We start from the raw sequence: 15,914 nt of genomic DNA, 5'->3' as shown, positions 1-15,914 counted from the left end.
TTGGTAAGTTTCGTCAGGGCGTGAAGAAATATAGAGATGCGTATCATCAGCATAACAGTGAAAACTAATGCCATGCTTCCTAATGATATTTCCCAAGGGTAGCATGTACAGAGTGAACAGCAATGGTCCTAGTACTGAGCCTTGTGGTACACCATACTGAACTTGTGATCGATAAGACATCACTTCATTTACTGCTACAAACTGATAACGGTCAGATAAGTATGATTTAAACCATGCTATTGCAATTCCACTGATGCAAACATCATTTTTGAGTCTGTTTAGAAGAATGTTGTGGTCAATAGTGTCAAATGCAGCACTAAGATCGAGTAACACTAATAGAGAGATACAACCACGATCGGATGATAAGAACAAATCATTTGTGACTCTAATGAGAGCTGTCTCAGTACTATGGTACAGTCTAAATCCTGATTGAAAATCCTTGCAGATATAATTTCTTTCTAAAAAGGAACATAGTTGTGAAGATACTGCCTTTTCTAGTATCTTTGACAGAAAAGGTAGATTCGAGATCGGCCTGTGACTAATTCTGTAGGATCAAGTTGTGTTTTTTTAACAAGCGGTTTAATCATAGCCAGCTTAAAAGTTTTTGGTATGTATCCTAATGACAAAGATGAATTAATGAGATTAAGAAGAGGATCTATGACCTCTGGAAGCATCTCTTTCAGTAGCTTAGTCGGTATAGGATTTAACATACATGTTGTCGATTTAGATGATTTAACGAGTTTAGCAAATTCTCCCTCTTCTATAGCAATGAATGAATCGAATTTTTCCTCAAGGAGACTACAATGCACTCCCTGATGCGATACTGTAGTAGACGGTTGCATAGTTATAATTTTCTCCCTGATATTATCAATCTTATAAGTGAAGAAGTTCATATAAAGTCATTACTGCTTTGCTGCTTGGAAACTTCTGGGCTTGAAGCTTTATTTTTCGTTAGTTTAGCCACTGTTTCAAATAAATACCTAGGGTTTTGTTTATTTTCTTCTAATAGGGTTGAAAAATAAGCAGATCTAGCAGCTTTTAAGGCCTCTCTGTATGGAATCGAGCTCTCTTTCCATGAAATACGAAATACCTCTAGTTTTGTTTTCTTCCAGTTGCGCTCCATTTTTCTGGAGTCAGCTTTGTTGTAAAAATCAGCTTTGTTGTAAAGCAGCTCTAAATAAAAATAGTGTCATTGATCTGCTGAGGTTAGTTAGGTGTTAATTCAGTTCAGTTCAATGACTGTGTAAAGTTCATCAACTATGAAATGAGTTCAATTCAGCTATAAAGCAACTTTGTAGAAAACAGTGACGCCACCATCCTGCTCAGTACAGTCAAATCAATAATATTGCTGTATATTATGTGTCCCGAACTAGCAAGCCAGAGGAGACAGTTGCAAAGAACCCAAACTCCATCAGTAACAGAAATGGAGAAAAAAAAAACTTTGGGAGAAACCAGTCGGAAGGGTCAGTTCTCCTCTGGCCAAACGAAGCAAAATGGTGTGGTTATGATTCACAAGTCAGATAGTGCATTGGTATCATTCAGAATATTTCATCCAGTTCCTTCTGCTTGAAGATTGAAGATACATAAAGCTGGAATATGGTGGGAAGGAGATGAAGCTGGCCACAGGGGTCTGTACAGAGGACTTGTCTGGTTCTCATGGTCTTTGCTGGTTAATAATTATTTCACTAGTTCACACTTACAAATAAGTCAGATAGAATAAATGCGTATTTGGCGTGCTGTCCGAGGAGAGGGCTCCGGGCTCGGTATTCGGCCCGAACCCAGAGTACTCCCCCCGTATTCCTGGCTGTAAAGATTGAGCCAAGAGTGAGGAGTCGGGGTGGTGGAGGGATGCTGGAAAACTGTCAAGGAATATTAGGTGAGTTGACAGAGTGGATATATATATACTTCTTGTCATGCTGATTAGGGTAGACATAATTGTTTGATGACGAGTAGATTGGATTGATTATTTGAACGTGCTCCTCCCGAACTTTGTTTATAAAACATCATTTAATAACTAATGATCTTTGCAACGGAAGTGAATCAATCAAAACTAACTTTAGCATGGACAATAACTTTATTCTAGAGCTGCTGTAAAGCCAAACCAATCTCTGTTACTTTAATTTCCTATTATCACTGTAAAGCTGCTTTGAAACTATCTAAAAGCTATATAAATGAAGGTGACTTGACTTGACTTTGCTGAGGATCTGGGGCCTCATTTATAAAGCTTGCGTACGCACAAAACGGGGCTGAAAACATGCGTAGCCAGTTCCTGCCAAAAGGTGGGATTTATAAAGAAAAACTTGACGGGAAAATTTGCGCACCTGCACGCAAACTCTGACCCATGCGTACGAACGTTTTGGAGATGGAGCACTTTGGCGACACCGATGGTGAGCTGGAGTTAAATGTATTTTTGGTCACTTTTATACAGAAAATCTAAAGAAAATTAAACATATACAGAAAGATTATACAAATACAATTTCAATCACCAAGCCTGTCACTTGAAGCAAATATCCATTCCTTCTTAAATGTCCGCGGCAGCGAGCGTGTTGAGTCGTTTAGTGAAACTGACGCAAATAACAGTTTAAATAAATAAAATACTTCTGATTTAAACATTTATATTAAATATGCCATTCAAATTAATGGAGTTAAACACTTAAACATGAAATCATTACTGAAGTTACAACATTTTTTTAAATTCAATCATTAGAAATATTTGTTGTGGATGCGATTGTTTTTGAACACTTTTCCTGTGGCGTGCTTTAATGTTTTAACCACAGAGAGAATTGCTTATCATGATAATTCCAGATTGTCTGAGAAAATAGTTTCGTGCAAATAATGCCCAAGGCCTATCTGTTTCCATTAAAAATATTAATCAATTAAAAATACAATTCGGCAAGTGGAAAAGATTGAGAAAAACTTTCTCTGAAATGTATTTTACACTATTTGATTTATGTAGGCTATTCAAAAACAAGGCAAGAATAGACAACTACTTGATTTGTATTAATGTAATGTTTCTTGTACCGTTTATATCATTTGCATATGATTATTCATCCACGTGATAACGTTTAAGTTATCACGTGGATGAATAATCATATGCAAATGATATGTAGATGAGGATCTGCATAGTAAAACTAGGCGTTGTAAGCTCCATATATGGTTATTTCGGGGTGGAGACGCATGTGCGCACAATCTTCCGCTGACTGGGATTTATAAAGTGAATTCTGCGCAGGTTCTGGCGTACGAACGGTTTTATAAGTCTGAATATTTTTTTGCGTACGCCATTTTTGGCTTTCGGGCGCACGTACACTTTTAGTAAGGTTCCTACGCACAGTTTTATAAATGAGGCCCCTGAGCCGATGGCTTTAATGTAGTGTGTCGACAAGGTCTTCATAGGGGAGCTGTCTCTAGGACTTGTCTAGTCATGTTCTTCACTGACATTCATCAGTTGGTCGTCACAAGGGGCAGGTCCGCATTAGGGGCCTCATTTATAACCATTGCGTACGCACAAAACAGGCCCTGAAAGAGGCGTACGCCACTTCTGACACATAAGTTGTGATTTATAAAAACAAACTTGACGGAAAATTTGCGCACCTGCACGCAAACTCTGACCCATGCGTACGAACGTTTTGGAGATGGAGCAGTTTGGCGACACCGATGGTGAGCTGGAGTTAAATGTCTTTTTGGTCACTTTTAGACAGAAAATCTAAAGAAAATTAAACATATACAGAAAGATAATACAAATATAATTTCACTCACCAAGCCTGTCACTTGAAGCAAATATCCATCCCTTCTTAAATGTCCGCGCCAGCGAGCGTGTTGAGCCGTTTAGTGAAACTGACGCAAATAACAGTTTAAATAAATAAAATAATGATTTAAACTATGTTTTACTTCTGATATAAACATTTAGATTAAATATGCCATTCAAATTAATGGAGTTACACACTTAAACATGAAATCATTACTGAGAAGTTACAACATTTTTTTACGGTGGCCGAGAGGGCTCAACACACTGCAACAGAAGACAACGCATGGAAATAGAAAAAACACAAGCAAATTTAGAAAACATCTTCATCAGTTTGACGGCACATGTGCTGCAAATATGCAAAACACAACCAAAAACACAAACGTGCTGCAAATGGCAGACCAACAACGCAAATATCTACAGTAGTGTTTTTTTTATTATTTATTTTTTATTATTATTTATTGGTTGTATTGTATTTGCAGCATGTGTTGTGAAACTGATGTTTTCTTAACTTGCTGGTGTTTTTCCTGCATGTTTTCTTCTGTTGCAGGACGCTGAAGTCTCTTGCTGTTTGCTGCGCATTTTTGTATTTGGTTGTGTTGAGTGTTTTCAGCATGTGTGTTGTCAAACTGATGAAGATGTTTTCTTAGTTTGCTGGTGTTTTTTCCTGTTTGCATGCGTTGAGATCTCTCGGCCACCGTATTTTGGTTCGTGTCTGTATTTCATTAAGCATGCCACATACACTTTTTTTAAATTGCATAATTGCATTAATTTTTGTAACATTTTAATTTAGTGCTCTGTCTTTTTAGTATTCTTGTATTGTGAATATTTGTTGCTTTTGTTTTGCCTTACTCTAGTATTGGTTTATCTTGTCTTTTCCCGTAGTTTTTATTGTTCCATTTATCTGGCTGAGATTGTCTTCCCCTCTCAATAAAATGCTGTACTTTGCATTTGTGTAGTGTCATTGTTTTATTATTCCTTGCACAATATATAAGTATTACACAGGGATAATTTCTGGTTCAGTTTTGGGGACTGGTATAATATTGGCCCCGTTATGGCTGTTTTCTGGATAAGTTGTGGCTGAGTTCTGGGGTAAAGCTGGTGGCAGTTTGGCCTTTGTCTGGCTGACATCTGGGGATTACGGCGTTGTTTTGGGTCAGTTCTGGATAATATCTGGGTACATTGTAAAACTCTGGGTGAGTTTTGGTCTGCTTCCGGCATTGATCTGGTTGACTTTCGGCAAACAGCACTTGGGCCAACCTTGGACCGTAATTCCATGCGGTATGTGGGCCAAAATCTCAGCCGAAATTTAGCCAGATCCGGCCCAAAGCCAATTTGCTATCTGGGCCGCTACCATCTCTATCTCTGCTACAGAAAACTATCTGCATTTTTAAAAAATTTTAAATACATATATATATATATAATTATTATTATTTTTATACAAATGAGGACGTCCCCAAAAGGAGGTTTTGGGAGTTTTTTTCCAGGTTTATCTCACTTTTGTTCCCAAATAGTTAAGTAGGTACAAACACACAAAACACATAAAACCCACATGCTCACGTGTTTCACTATATTAGTGAGAACATCGCATAGACTTCCATTGTTCCAATACACCTTACATGCATATAGTGATTTGTTTCGTGGCAAATATCAATTATTTGAACACGAGTCCAGCAATATATTTAAAATGAACATCTCCTTGAGGAGACAACAAAGGAATTAGCAGACATGTTTTTAAACATGCTTTTTAAAAGACATGAGTTTTGTTAACAAGACTGAGAAAAATGCATCCATCTTCCACCTACAAACTAAAGTTATCTGAGATGGACCAATACATATTTTTAATAGTTAAAAGTTAAAATAGTTACAACAAGCAAATGACACCTATTAATTGGAAGAGTTACAACAATCAAATAGCACTCGGAGGACTGGCCCAAATATAGTGAGATTGTGCTGTGCTGTGAATGAATAAGAACTGCAGGTTCAGGAGTGACCGTTAGAGGGCAGCTCTGAAGTGTTGCCTTTAGTTGCCTCGCCTCCCTGACGTCATAGACACACGTCTGAGGGTTACGCGGGAAAACTGTCACAGCACAGAATGGATCCCGCGGAGGTAGAGTTTCTCGCAGAGAAAGAGATGGTAAAAATCATCCCGAACTTCAGTCTCGACAAAATCTATTTGATTGGGGTGAGTAAATATGACAGCTACAGCATGCATATGGCCGTGTTTTACGTGTGTGATTATGCGTTATGAGGTTTTTGATATCTTGTTGATGTTTTGATGATGATTTTGGTTCAGCCGCTATCAATATGCGGGAGACTGAATCTTATATTAAACTAGAAAATAAATATGAGTGACTTATTAAAACAGTCAGGTTAACTTCCATTGATTTAATTCAGCTTAATCATCCCCGACCCCTACCTCTAAACATACTTCTCTCAGAAACATGTGCAAAACATGTTTTGACCGATTTATGAGCCTTTTTAACTAGTGAGGACCAGTGGCTCCTGTATACTACATGTATTAATATTTAGTCAAATCTGACTTCTGTAAATTAAGCTGCAAAACCGTTTGAAGTATTCCTGTATTCCTGTACAGCCAGCACAAAAATATTCTAAGAAAATGGAGGAAGCAAGAGGTCACTCTGAAACATCAGTCAGTACTTTAAAGAAAAAAATGAAAAAAAGAAAAGATGAATCCAAATAATTCTTTGATGTAAAAGTATTCTTCAATTTTGTAGGCTATTGTGTTTGTGTGTCGTACATTTTGTTATACTGTAAGTCACACTCACTGCATCTTCAGTGTTCATTGGTCCCTGCATCAAGTGCATGACATGATGTATAAGCTATTATATACAAACTTTCAGGGAGATCTGGGCCCATTTAATCCGGGTCTGCCTGTGGAAGTTCCTGTGTGGTTGGCCCTCAATCTTAAACAAAGGCAGAAATGCAGGATAGTTCCTCCAGAATGGATGGACACTGGTGAGTTCAATCACAATCACGGCTGGGCTGGCACACCATCTCTCCTGAAACCAACTCTAAACCCAGATGATTTTTTCCTTTCCAGACAAACTAGAGGAGATCCGTGAACAGGAGAGAAAGCTAGACACTTTCACTCCCATCCCGAGTCCATATTACATGGAGCTGACTAAATTATTACTCAACCAGTGAGTACCAGATCACCTTCAGCATATTCACATGAAAGACCTCATGCAATCATAATCCGTTTTGTGGCTTTTAAATGATGTCTGTTTATTTGATGTCATCTGTATTCATCTTAATAAGGAATGTATTTTTAGCTCTGCTCAAAGATCTGTGGAATAAAATGACATTTTTAGTTTTGGGACAAAGGAGACAAGGTGCGCACCTAGGGCCTCATTTATAAAACTTTGCGTCGGAAGTGGCGTACGGATGAAACATAGGACGTGCGTACGCACAGAAATATTCGGATTTATAAAACCGTGCGCACGCACATCCTACGCAGTTTTCCCTTAATAAATCACAATCAATTCTAAATGTAGCGCAGCTTTTGCGGCTTCATGTCACGCCCATAGTTGCCCATAAATAGTCCGTGAAACGCCCACAAGTTAATATTCATCGATTGCGAAATCATGGCAAACACAGAGAGGAAAACCAAGAAACGTAACTTCACTCAATGTGAAGTAGAAATGATCATTGGCGAGGGGGAAAAGAGGAGTAAAATGTTGTTTGGAGGGCACAGTGTGGGCATTAATAATGCCAAAAAGGCACTTGAGTGGCAAAAGGTTGCAGACGCCTTTAATGCTGCAGCCTCACAACCTCGGACCGTGGCCGAAATAAAAGAAATGGTCGGACCTCAAAGTCTTCTTGCTGTCTGAAGATGCGTTCACTTCGAATCCTTCCATTTGCCACATCTTCAAAGAGCGCAAGATCAGCCATTGTGCGTCATTACGCATTGTGAAGGCATCATGGCATTTTATTACCATCCATTTGATTGCATCTGACAAGCTACAGATGTGTTATGAGGATGAATTGCATAACACGCCAATATTATTGCAGAACATATTTTTGCAAATATGTGTTAATTTGCATTTCTGTTGTAATCTTCGTTTGTTTTACACTACAGATCGATCAAACGGCTGTTCGTGTAGGCTGTTAATTGTAAGACTTGCTTTGTGAAGTCTTCATGTTATTTATGAGAGGCAGTATTGCCATTTCTTTTACACAACGGTCTACAGTTTCACACACTTTCACGTGTTTCTTCCATCTGCCGACGGTGTCGCCATTTCTCATTTCACCCGTTTTTGTGCGTACGCCTGGGTCAGAGTTTGCGTGAAGGACCGCACATTTTCCCCTCAAGTTTGCTTTTTATAAATACCAATTATTGCGTAGAGAGCGGCGTACGCCGCCTTTTGTGCGTACGCAACGTTTATAAATGAGGCCCCTGCTCTGATGTTACAGGCAGATAAATCCAGATGGACCACAAGCTTGAGCTTCAGTTTCACCAAAAACTAAAGGAAGCAAATTGAGTTCAGAATTTGAATGTGATTACTTAGTTAAATTAGGCCTGTCATGATAACTACTTTTTGTTGGACGAAATGTTGTCCCAGAAATAATTGTGATAAACGATATTATTGTAATTTATGCCACTGGTTATATAATGGTAATATCATAATATAATAATGCCCGTACATGCTTTCAAATAACAATGAACTCCCAGAATTATTTTCTATTTGCTCCATTTACTTTGTCAAAACAGGGTCGGTGATATAAGAATACAGGGTTGCGGTCATTATTACACACTAAATGTAGGCTTTTTTTTTTGTTCAACACGAAGCCTAAAGGCCCGTTCACACCAAGGACTATAACGATAAAGATAATAGTTCTAAAAATCATTCTCAATATTAAAGAATAGCAGAGTTCACACCACAGCTATACGATAACGATATAGAGAACAATATCGTTGGGATCACACTTTCGGAACGATTTTTTTCCAGCTGGTGAAAGAAAAAACACTGACAGCCAATCTGAATCCATTCTAATTTAAGAGCTTGCACATTTAAAATGGCAGATGACATTGCGGAGAAGTTAAACGCAGAGTTCCAGATTAATCCACCACTGTTTGACAAGTCAAGCCCCTTTGCAAGAAAATGGATATGGAAAACAATCGTTTAGACCCTCTGAATAAATGGTGTAAAGAATTACCGCTGGTATCCAGCGCTCGTTTCAACAACATTGTCTTGCTGTTTGAAGTTGCGGTGAAAAAGACTCATTTAGGTGTTGTTTTTATTCCACTATATTGACTACGTCAGCTACATTCACTGTTAGATTATTAGATCGATTACAAAACATAGCATGCTGAGGAGATCTGCTGGTTAAAGCCGTGTAAATGCAACAACAACAGCAAAAACATGTTCAATGATGTTGTACACACCGAATAGAATAAACAGACCGTTATCGTTAGTTGGTGTGGGCGCAAATATAGCCTAGTTGTCATCATAGTTATCATTATAGTTCTTAGTGTGAACAGCCCTTAAGACTACCTTTATTAAAACAACACACTTTTAGCATGACTGTCAATTTAGTCTAGTTTAGAGATGACATTACCTCGAATTGATGTTGCCAATACTACCTAATTTTAAAGAAGGATGGAAAATCTTGTTTTGTTGTCTGTTCAGAATCGTGATCACACGCATCCGTGCGTTTTGGAGGCGTGGCTTCGGAGAGCGTTCTGAAGGGAGGGCGGGATCTTTTCCCCTTTTTAGGCTTTCAAAGCTAGCTTGCTATTGCTAGCCTCTTTAAAAAACTGCAGACCCAAGCTTTAAAACAAATATTTCCACATTTTCATAATCTTCATGGTAATGCAACTTAAGCTAATAATGGGGTGGTTTATGCACACCCTATGTATTATTAAAAGTTTCAAATTTTGCTTTTAAAGTATTGAAATAGTGTTTTATTGTGTGCAGTGCTGCAGATAACATCCCCAAAGCCGATGAGATCCGAACGCTGGTCAAGGACATCTGGGATACACGCGTGGCCAAACTGAGACTTTCTGCTGACAGCTTCATCAGCCAGCAGGAGGCTCACGCGCAGGTAAAGTTGACATGAGTGGATCAGAACCAAGTTTAGCTTTAATTAATGCTCTTGTTGGACTGTGGAGGAGGGTTTGAGTACTGAACGTTTCAGTTTTTTTTTTTTCGTAATTCATTGTCATCTTGGAAGCTGAAAATTCTGTTTAACTCTTTCCCCGCTACTGACGAAAATGTCCAGCTTTCCGTGTTTTCACTGTTATACGTTAGGGGGCGCTATGACACATCTTCTGAAAGAGCAATGAATCTCCTGATCAAAACACATGTGAAGAAGAACAAGCGATGCATCTGCTTACATATGCTATAGGTAAAATGACGTGATCATCAGCATTAAAAAGCAGCATATAAATCAAAACTGCCTAATGTGTTACTTAGGTGTGGGAATCTCTAGGCACCTCACGATTCGATTCGATTCGATTATGATTCAGAGGGTAACGATTAACGATGCATCTTTTTTTTTTTTTTTGACTACTTGGTACTTTTAAAGCAAAGTATTTATGATAACCCATAACGAATTTACTTCCAATACTTCCTATATTCATTTTATTAATAAAACAAATGGAAGTGATTTGGCTAGTCAACTGTAAGGTTACATTTGCCAGCATATGTCCCAACATTGCAAAGAACCAACAGGAAAATAAATGTGTGCCTGTACTAGCAGCATACTTGTAGTAAATGAATGCAAACTTCAGCATATTCTGAATCTCTAGCATTTAATAATAGACTTCTAGCCAACATCCTCCTGTTATTTCCAATGAGCAATATAATCCTTCAGACAAAAAAACATTTTGCTGTAGCAAAATCACAAACAGTTTTCGTTCAAAAATATAGAATTATGTACCAGCAGCTCTCATACAAAATAATGCTTGTGGACTTACGCATATTCTGAATAATTAGTAACATACAAAGCCGCTCTTATACACAACTAAATAATAAAGAGTTATGACTTCAGATCAGATTTTGACTGTCAAAAACAGCTTATACAAAAAGAGTGAATGAACATCTGCAGAGAGCAGTCAAAATGTAACTTTTTGTGACTGGCACTGCACTGATACACACTGTGACTGTGGTGGGCAGTATAACGTACGTATAACAGATCGGTTTACTGCATATTGATGTGAAAACTAAACAATACAGAAAGCAGCTCTCATACAAAAAATGCTAAATTGGTAACAATGAAATTGCCAATTTTCCATACGTTAGCTTTTAACGAAGAGGGTGCCGTTCGAATTTGGCGCTCAACCATCATTAGGGTGACCAGATGAGACTGGCTGAAATTCGGGACAGGACGGGGTGTGGGGTTTGGGGAGGTTTTGGGGCAGTCCTATGATAGTAGACTACATAGCCTATAATAAAAGATAATGAATTTCAAACCTGAACCAAACATATTTTTGTTTAAAGATCAACAGTCTGTCATTAGTCTTTAGTCTGCCACAAAAAAACAACATTAAAATCATGAACTCAAATGTCATTGTAAAGAAAAAAAAAAGAAGACTGTTGTAACAGTGCGTAAATCACACCTTTCAGACTATAGCCTAACGCTAATAAGCCTTATGCCAAAATTATTATTACGACTAAATTGTCTGTAATTAAATAAGAAAACTAAATAATTGTGTATATGATTTGCTTTGTGTAACCCGACATCAGACATTAGGCCGAAGTATTTTTTTGCACACAGTGCCGTGACCAATCAATCACTCCTTTACGACTGGCAGCCTGCACATTCACTGTAGCCTACTCGCGGCTGCGGCAACTTGCGCTCGCTTATCAATGCATTTAAATTCGCGACTGGTATCTTTGTAGAACTTCAAAAAAAGAAAAAAAGATGCTGCAGCCAATGAGCAGCCGTGCAGGACGACTTAACCTCCACGGACAGTTTTTTATGTTTTATCAGACAATAACTAGGCTACTCAAGAATTTGCTTTAGTATAATTTTCGGGAAAATTAGGGCCGGATTCGGGACAACAGCTTAGATTTCGGGACTGTCCCGAATTTTTCGGGGACGTCTGGTCACCCTAACCATCATGTGTCTCTGTTATGTGCACGCCACAGTGAATGTGATTCCGTCAATATTACGTTTTTTTTTTTTTTTGAAAATCGATTTTTGACATTTGTGAATCGATTCAGAATCGTCCACGTCCGCATCGCGATGCTTCTAAGAATCGATTTTTTCCCCCCACCCCTAGTGTTACTGAATGAACTGTCGTCCCAGGACAAGCTATAGGATTGTGAAGCTTAGGCGGTGTTGATGGACTCAATTTACTCCATCTATGTTTAGATCATCTTTCTGAATCCCATCCAGATGCAGTCTTTGACAAAAACACGATTTTCTCAGCTTTTTGCTTAAAATTTTCCTTTTTTTTTTTAATGAAACTTATATTCAAGTGTTGATAAAAAAAGGAATTTATAAAGCTAGAATAAAACAGGTTTTTCATTTCCTTTTTTTTTTTTTTAAAGCATTGAGTCTGCTCTTTTGCATATTCAGATATTCATACGACAAAATATTCTGGGGGCCATGACACTTTTATGAAAACGATCAAAAGTGCTGGTGGAGGCTGGCAACTTTTTTTCAAAAATACTAGTGGGGAAAGAGTTAATGTCCCTTTTCTGGTAAGCAGTGGGTATAGTTCCAATTTGGCAGGGTAAACTGTAAATATTCGTAATGTTATACCATGGTGATTTATTAATTCTCTTTAACTTGTGCGATTCAGTCAAATTGAGATGTCAGTTGATTGATAAACCTTCATTCTCTCCATCTCTTTAGCTGGATAACCTCACGCTAATGGAGATCAACACCACACGCTCATTTCTGCTGGATTCTCTGAACTACATGTATAAACTGCGCTCAAACTTGCAGCCGGGCAGAAGTAAGGACTACTGAGACGTTAGGAAATACTGGAGACATTCTCTACCAGATTGATATCCGTCATTTTTCGTGTTATATGTGGTGAACCATAAAATAGGACTGAAATTTGTGTTATGGAACAGATGTTTGAAAAGATTACTGTTGATTGTCTGAAGAGCAGAATCATATCTGAACTCATGACCACTGCTGTTGCTCGGCATTTAAATAGTGACTGATGCTGCACTGTTACTGTAGCTGTCCGGACTAGTAAAAACCTTTAATCAATGTTTGTATGTAATGGAGATTTTTTTGTCTAAATAAATTAAAAAGTATTTTTATACATTTTTCTGGCAATTGTATGCACAAAAACAGGAATTAAACCACAATGTTTAATTTGTAGTTATAGCTTACTGAAGAATATTCACGATCTGAATCGAAAAAAGGTTGATCTAAGAAAAATGGAAACATTTTGGGCATTTGAATGGGACAGTTTCACCACTCCAATGAAGTCCATCCCATCTCACTGTTGACTCACTACTGTCCGTCACTTCACCCTGACTTTAAAGCCAAAACAGAATTATTTTCCTCATAAAGGTGAAAATAATATTATCAACACATTAATGATGTGTCATTCCTGAATATTGTTTCATCAGGCAATCGCTTCCTATATATTGATATATATATTGCATAGGCCTACTGTGTGACAATTCTGTTAAGGCTATGTTTTGCAAGATTTGCAATTCCGGTTAAATAAATGCTGGTGGTGTTGCTGAATCGTTCCATGTTTTTAAGGTCAGTGTGATGACTGGATGATTTTGAGGTTTGAAGTGTTTCTGGAATTTTTGAAGAGAGAGAATATCTGCTTTGGGAAAAAATGGTGTGCAAAGTGTTCTCTGTTTTGAAAAATGGACAATCAGTTATAATAGCATTGGTCAAAAAGTGACAGGTGTGGGAATCTTGTAATGCTTATTAATGTTTATCAGCTCAGTATAAGTTCTTGAGGTGCTGTCACACACTACTCCTAAAGCCTGGCTCTGGAGAGTTCAAACTACAGCAATGTTGGTTTTATAAAAATGAGCACATTAATGAAAGAAATCCACATGTGGCAAACACGTTTTTGAAATATTTAATTTTTTGTCTGAAATTACAGCAATATATCCATAAATACCTAATTACTACACTCAACAAAGAATATATTACATTACAATGAATTCAAACAAGTACATTTAAAAAAAAAAAGAAAAAAAAAAAAAAAAAAAACAAACATTGGTTTCACAGCATCTAACGTCCTCCATTGTGTGCATGTGTGTGTGTTGGGCAGGTTTGTATCTGCGCTCATCAGGCAGTGGTAGTGCTTCAGGTGAAGCAGATACACACACAGCGATCAAACTGATGGCATGCCTGCTCGGGGTCAGCATGGCTGAAATAAATGACAGTGCAACCAAAGTCCTCACCTGTGCTTCAACAAGATGCATTTGAGACACTTGTGTGTTTTAACCTTGCACTGAATTTGAATTGGAAAAAAAATGGCATGTGGTCGTTCTGTAACTGCATGCTGTAACGCAGTGCTGTATACATGAGATACATGCAGCAGCACACGCGACGGGTCAGGATAAGTGCCAGGAAAACAAACAGGTGCGTCATTCCCAGGTTCTACATCATCTTAACAATAGTATAAAAAGGTAGAAAATAAAAGATTACAGGCAGTCAGAGTTCATAAATGTTTTTAAGGCCCATATTCATGGTTTTTGTCAATGACTCGTGGTCTTGTTAAAATGCGTCATTGATAAGCAATGGTATAAAAACTTGGCAAACAAGAACGTCTTCAGACAGAGCAGACTTTCTTTGGAAAAACTTGGAATTTTCCAACTACAGCAGGACAGACTCAATTCATCGACTTGATCAAGCTTTGCTTTTGACTTTTTTTTGGCATGCCACCTAAAACTTTGGCACAGTAATTGTCAATGGCGAAAATTACAAATTATAATTATTCTTACTGTACATTTACAACATTTGTGGATTTAATTTTTGTGCATGTCAATTTCTCTGACAGACTCTCATCGCTTAAGCTCTCTGTGAAGAACACAGATCAGAAAATCATGTTTTAGTACAAATGCCCTTTAATGCAGGAAACAGAAATCCAAAGAGGCTGCATGCTGCTTCATGACAAAAAAAAAAAAATCAACTCAGTGTAGCAGTCCAGAACTTTGAGAGACGGGTGACCACTAGGCAATGATAAATGACAGTAGACATCCTGGGTCATACATATCAGTGGGCTAAAGTTATGCTATGATGCGTGGCCTTGTGGGATAGGAGGAAACTGTTGGCGGTAGGTCCTGGGTCTGTTGCTACTGTAGTTCAGGCAAAAAGGAAGTGATGCCATCACTCCACGAGTCCTGAAAGGATTATTCTGACCAGCAGCTGAGCAAACACTAAAAGTGAACCTTTTGCTTAACGCCAAAAAGCATTAATATATTAGAAAAACAATGGCAGGCTTTTTTCTTCCAAAGAACAATGGTTTAAGTAATTAAAAACATACAAAATTCTTTTTTTTTTTCATTGTTGTTTTGAAATTATTTACAATACAATGCTGAAGCACCTCTTTAAAAAACTTTATTCTAAATCTTGAAATAAAACATTTTTCCTTTATTTATCTGATGTTTTTTTTTCCTTCCCTAGATTTAAAAGAGTCATCTGTCATAACACAGTACCTCCAGATAGTTCCTCAGGTTTTGTCTTTAAGTGCATTTCTAGGCATGACCTCCATGGGAAAGAGATGGATGTGTTTCAACTGGCGTACTTCTTTCTCAATGAGCATTGAGGGTATGGCATTCCCTGTGAATTAGATGCATTCGGAGGCCGTGACGTGTAAGTGTTCGTGGGTGATTTTGCTCACAGGATGACGTCGGAGGGCAGGTCAGTGGATGGCAAATTGGTGGGCCAGATCTTCTGTTCCTCACTAACGCTCTTCAGGCTCTCCGAGTGGATGGATTGGGAGAGATGTGGGGGGGGTGGTCTAAGTGGGTGGTTGGTGGTGCCGAAGGATGTCACCTGGGTGGATAGCCCTTGAAGTGAGCCCTAGACCAGGGGCTCTGAGGCAATGTCAGGCACTTCTTAAAGTGCTCCAGCTCTGCCTGTAGGTTCTCCCTCTCGGCCGCCAGCTTCTGCTTCTGAGCCATTAGCTCCTACAGACAAAATACACACATTAACTATAAGCCATTATAAAAGGAACTCATTACAGGGTAGGGCAGCAATAGTATGA

At 38.2% G+C, this 15,914-nt stretch overlaps 2 protein-coding genes across 3 annotated transcripts in view; one reads left to right on the top strand and one right to left on the bottom strand.

Moving 5' to 3' along the window:
- Nucleotides 1-5,798: 5,798 nt before the first annotated feature.
- Nucleotides 5,799-12,992, top strand: gins2 (GINS complex subunit 2). Its single transcript, XM_084408581.1, has 5 exons — nucleotides 5,799-5,927; nucleotides 6,607-6,721; nucleotides 6,807-6,906; nucleotides 9,685-9,811; nucleotides 12,572-12,992. Exons 1-5 carry the CDS (start codon nucleotides 5,838-5,840, stop codon nucleotides 12,686-12,688), a joined length of 549 nt encoding a protein of 182 aa, XP_084264707.1. The 5' UTR covers nucleotides 5,799-5,837; the 3' UTR covers nucleotides 12,689-12,992.
- A 772-nt stretch (nucleotides 12,993-13,764) lies between these two features.
- Nucleotides 13,765-15,914, bottom strand: part of gse1b (Gse1 coiled-coil protein b) — a 268,293-nt gene continuing 266,143 nt past the window's right edge. For both annotated transcript variants that reach the window (XM_084408577.1, XM_084408578.1), the window contains exon 17: nucleotides 13,765-15,837. In XM_084408577.1, coding sequence (XP_084264703.1) covers nucleotides 15,700-15,837 — 138 coding nt within the window. In that variant the 3' untranslated portion in view covers nucleotides 13,765-15,699. The remainder of the gene's footprint in view (nucleotides 15,838-15,914) is intronic.

The sequence above is a fragment of the Rutilus rutilus genome (genome assembly GCF_951802725.1).
Source record: "Rutilus rutilus genome assembly, chromosome: 5".
Classification (NCBI taxonomy): domain Eukaryota; kingdom Metazoa; phylum Chordata; class Actinopteri; order Cypriniformes; family Leuciscidae; genus Rutilus; species Rutilus rutilus.
Note: the sequence above shows the minus strand (reverse complement) of the source record. Positions and strands in the feature narration are given on the sequence as shown.

Bases quoted from the DNA above. Each gene is read 5' to 3' on its own strand.
- gins2 (XM_084408581.1), top strand. From the start codon at position 5,838: ATGGATCCCGCGGAGGTAGAGTTTCTCGCAGAGAAAGAGATGGTAAAA. The intron at 5,928-6,606 runs GTGAGTAAATAT...ACAAACTTTCAG, and splicing joins ACAAAATCTATTTGATTGGG to GGAGATCTGGGCCCATTTAA. The intron at 9,812-12,571 runs GTAAAGTTGACA...CCATCTCTTTAG, and splicing joins AGCAGGAGGCTCACGCGCAG to CTGGATAACCTCACGCTAAT.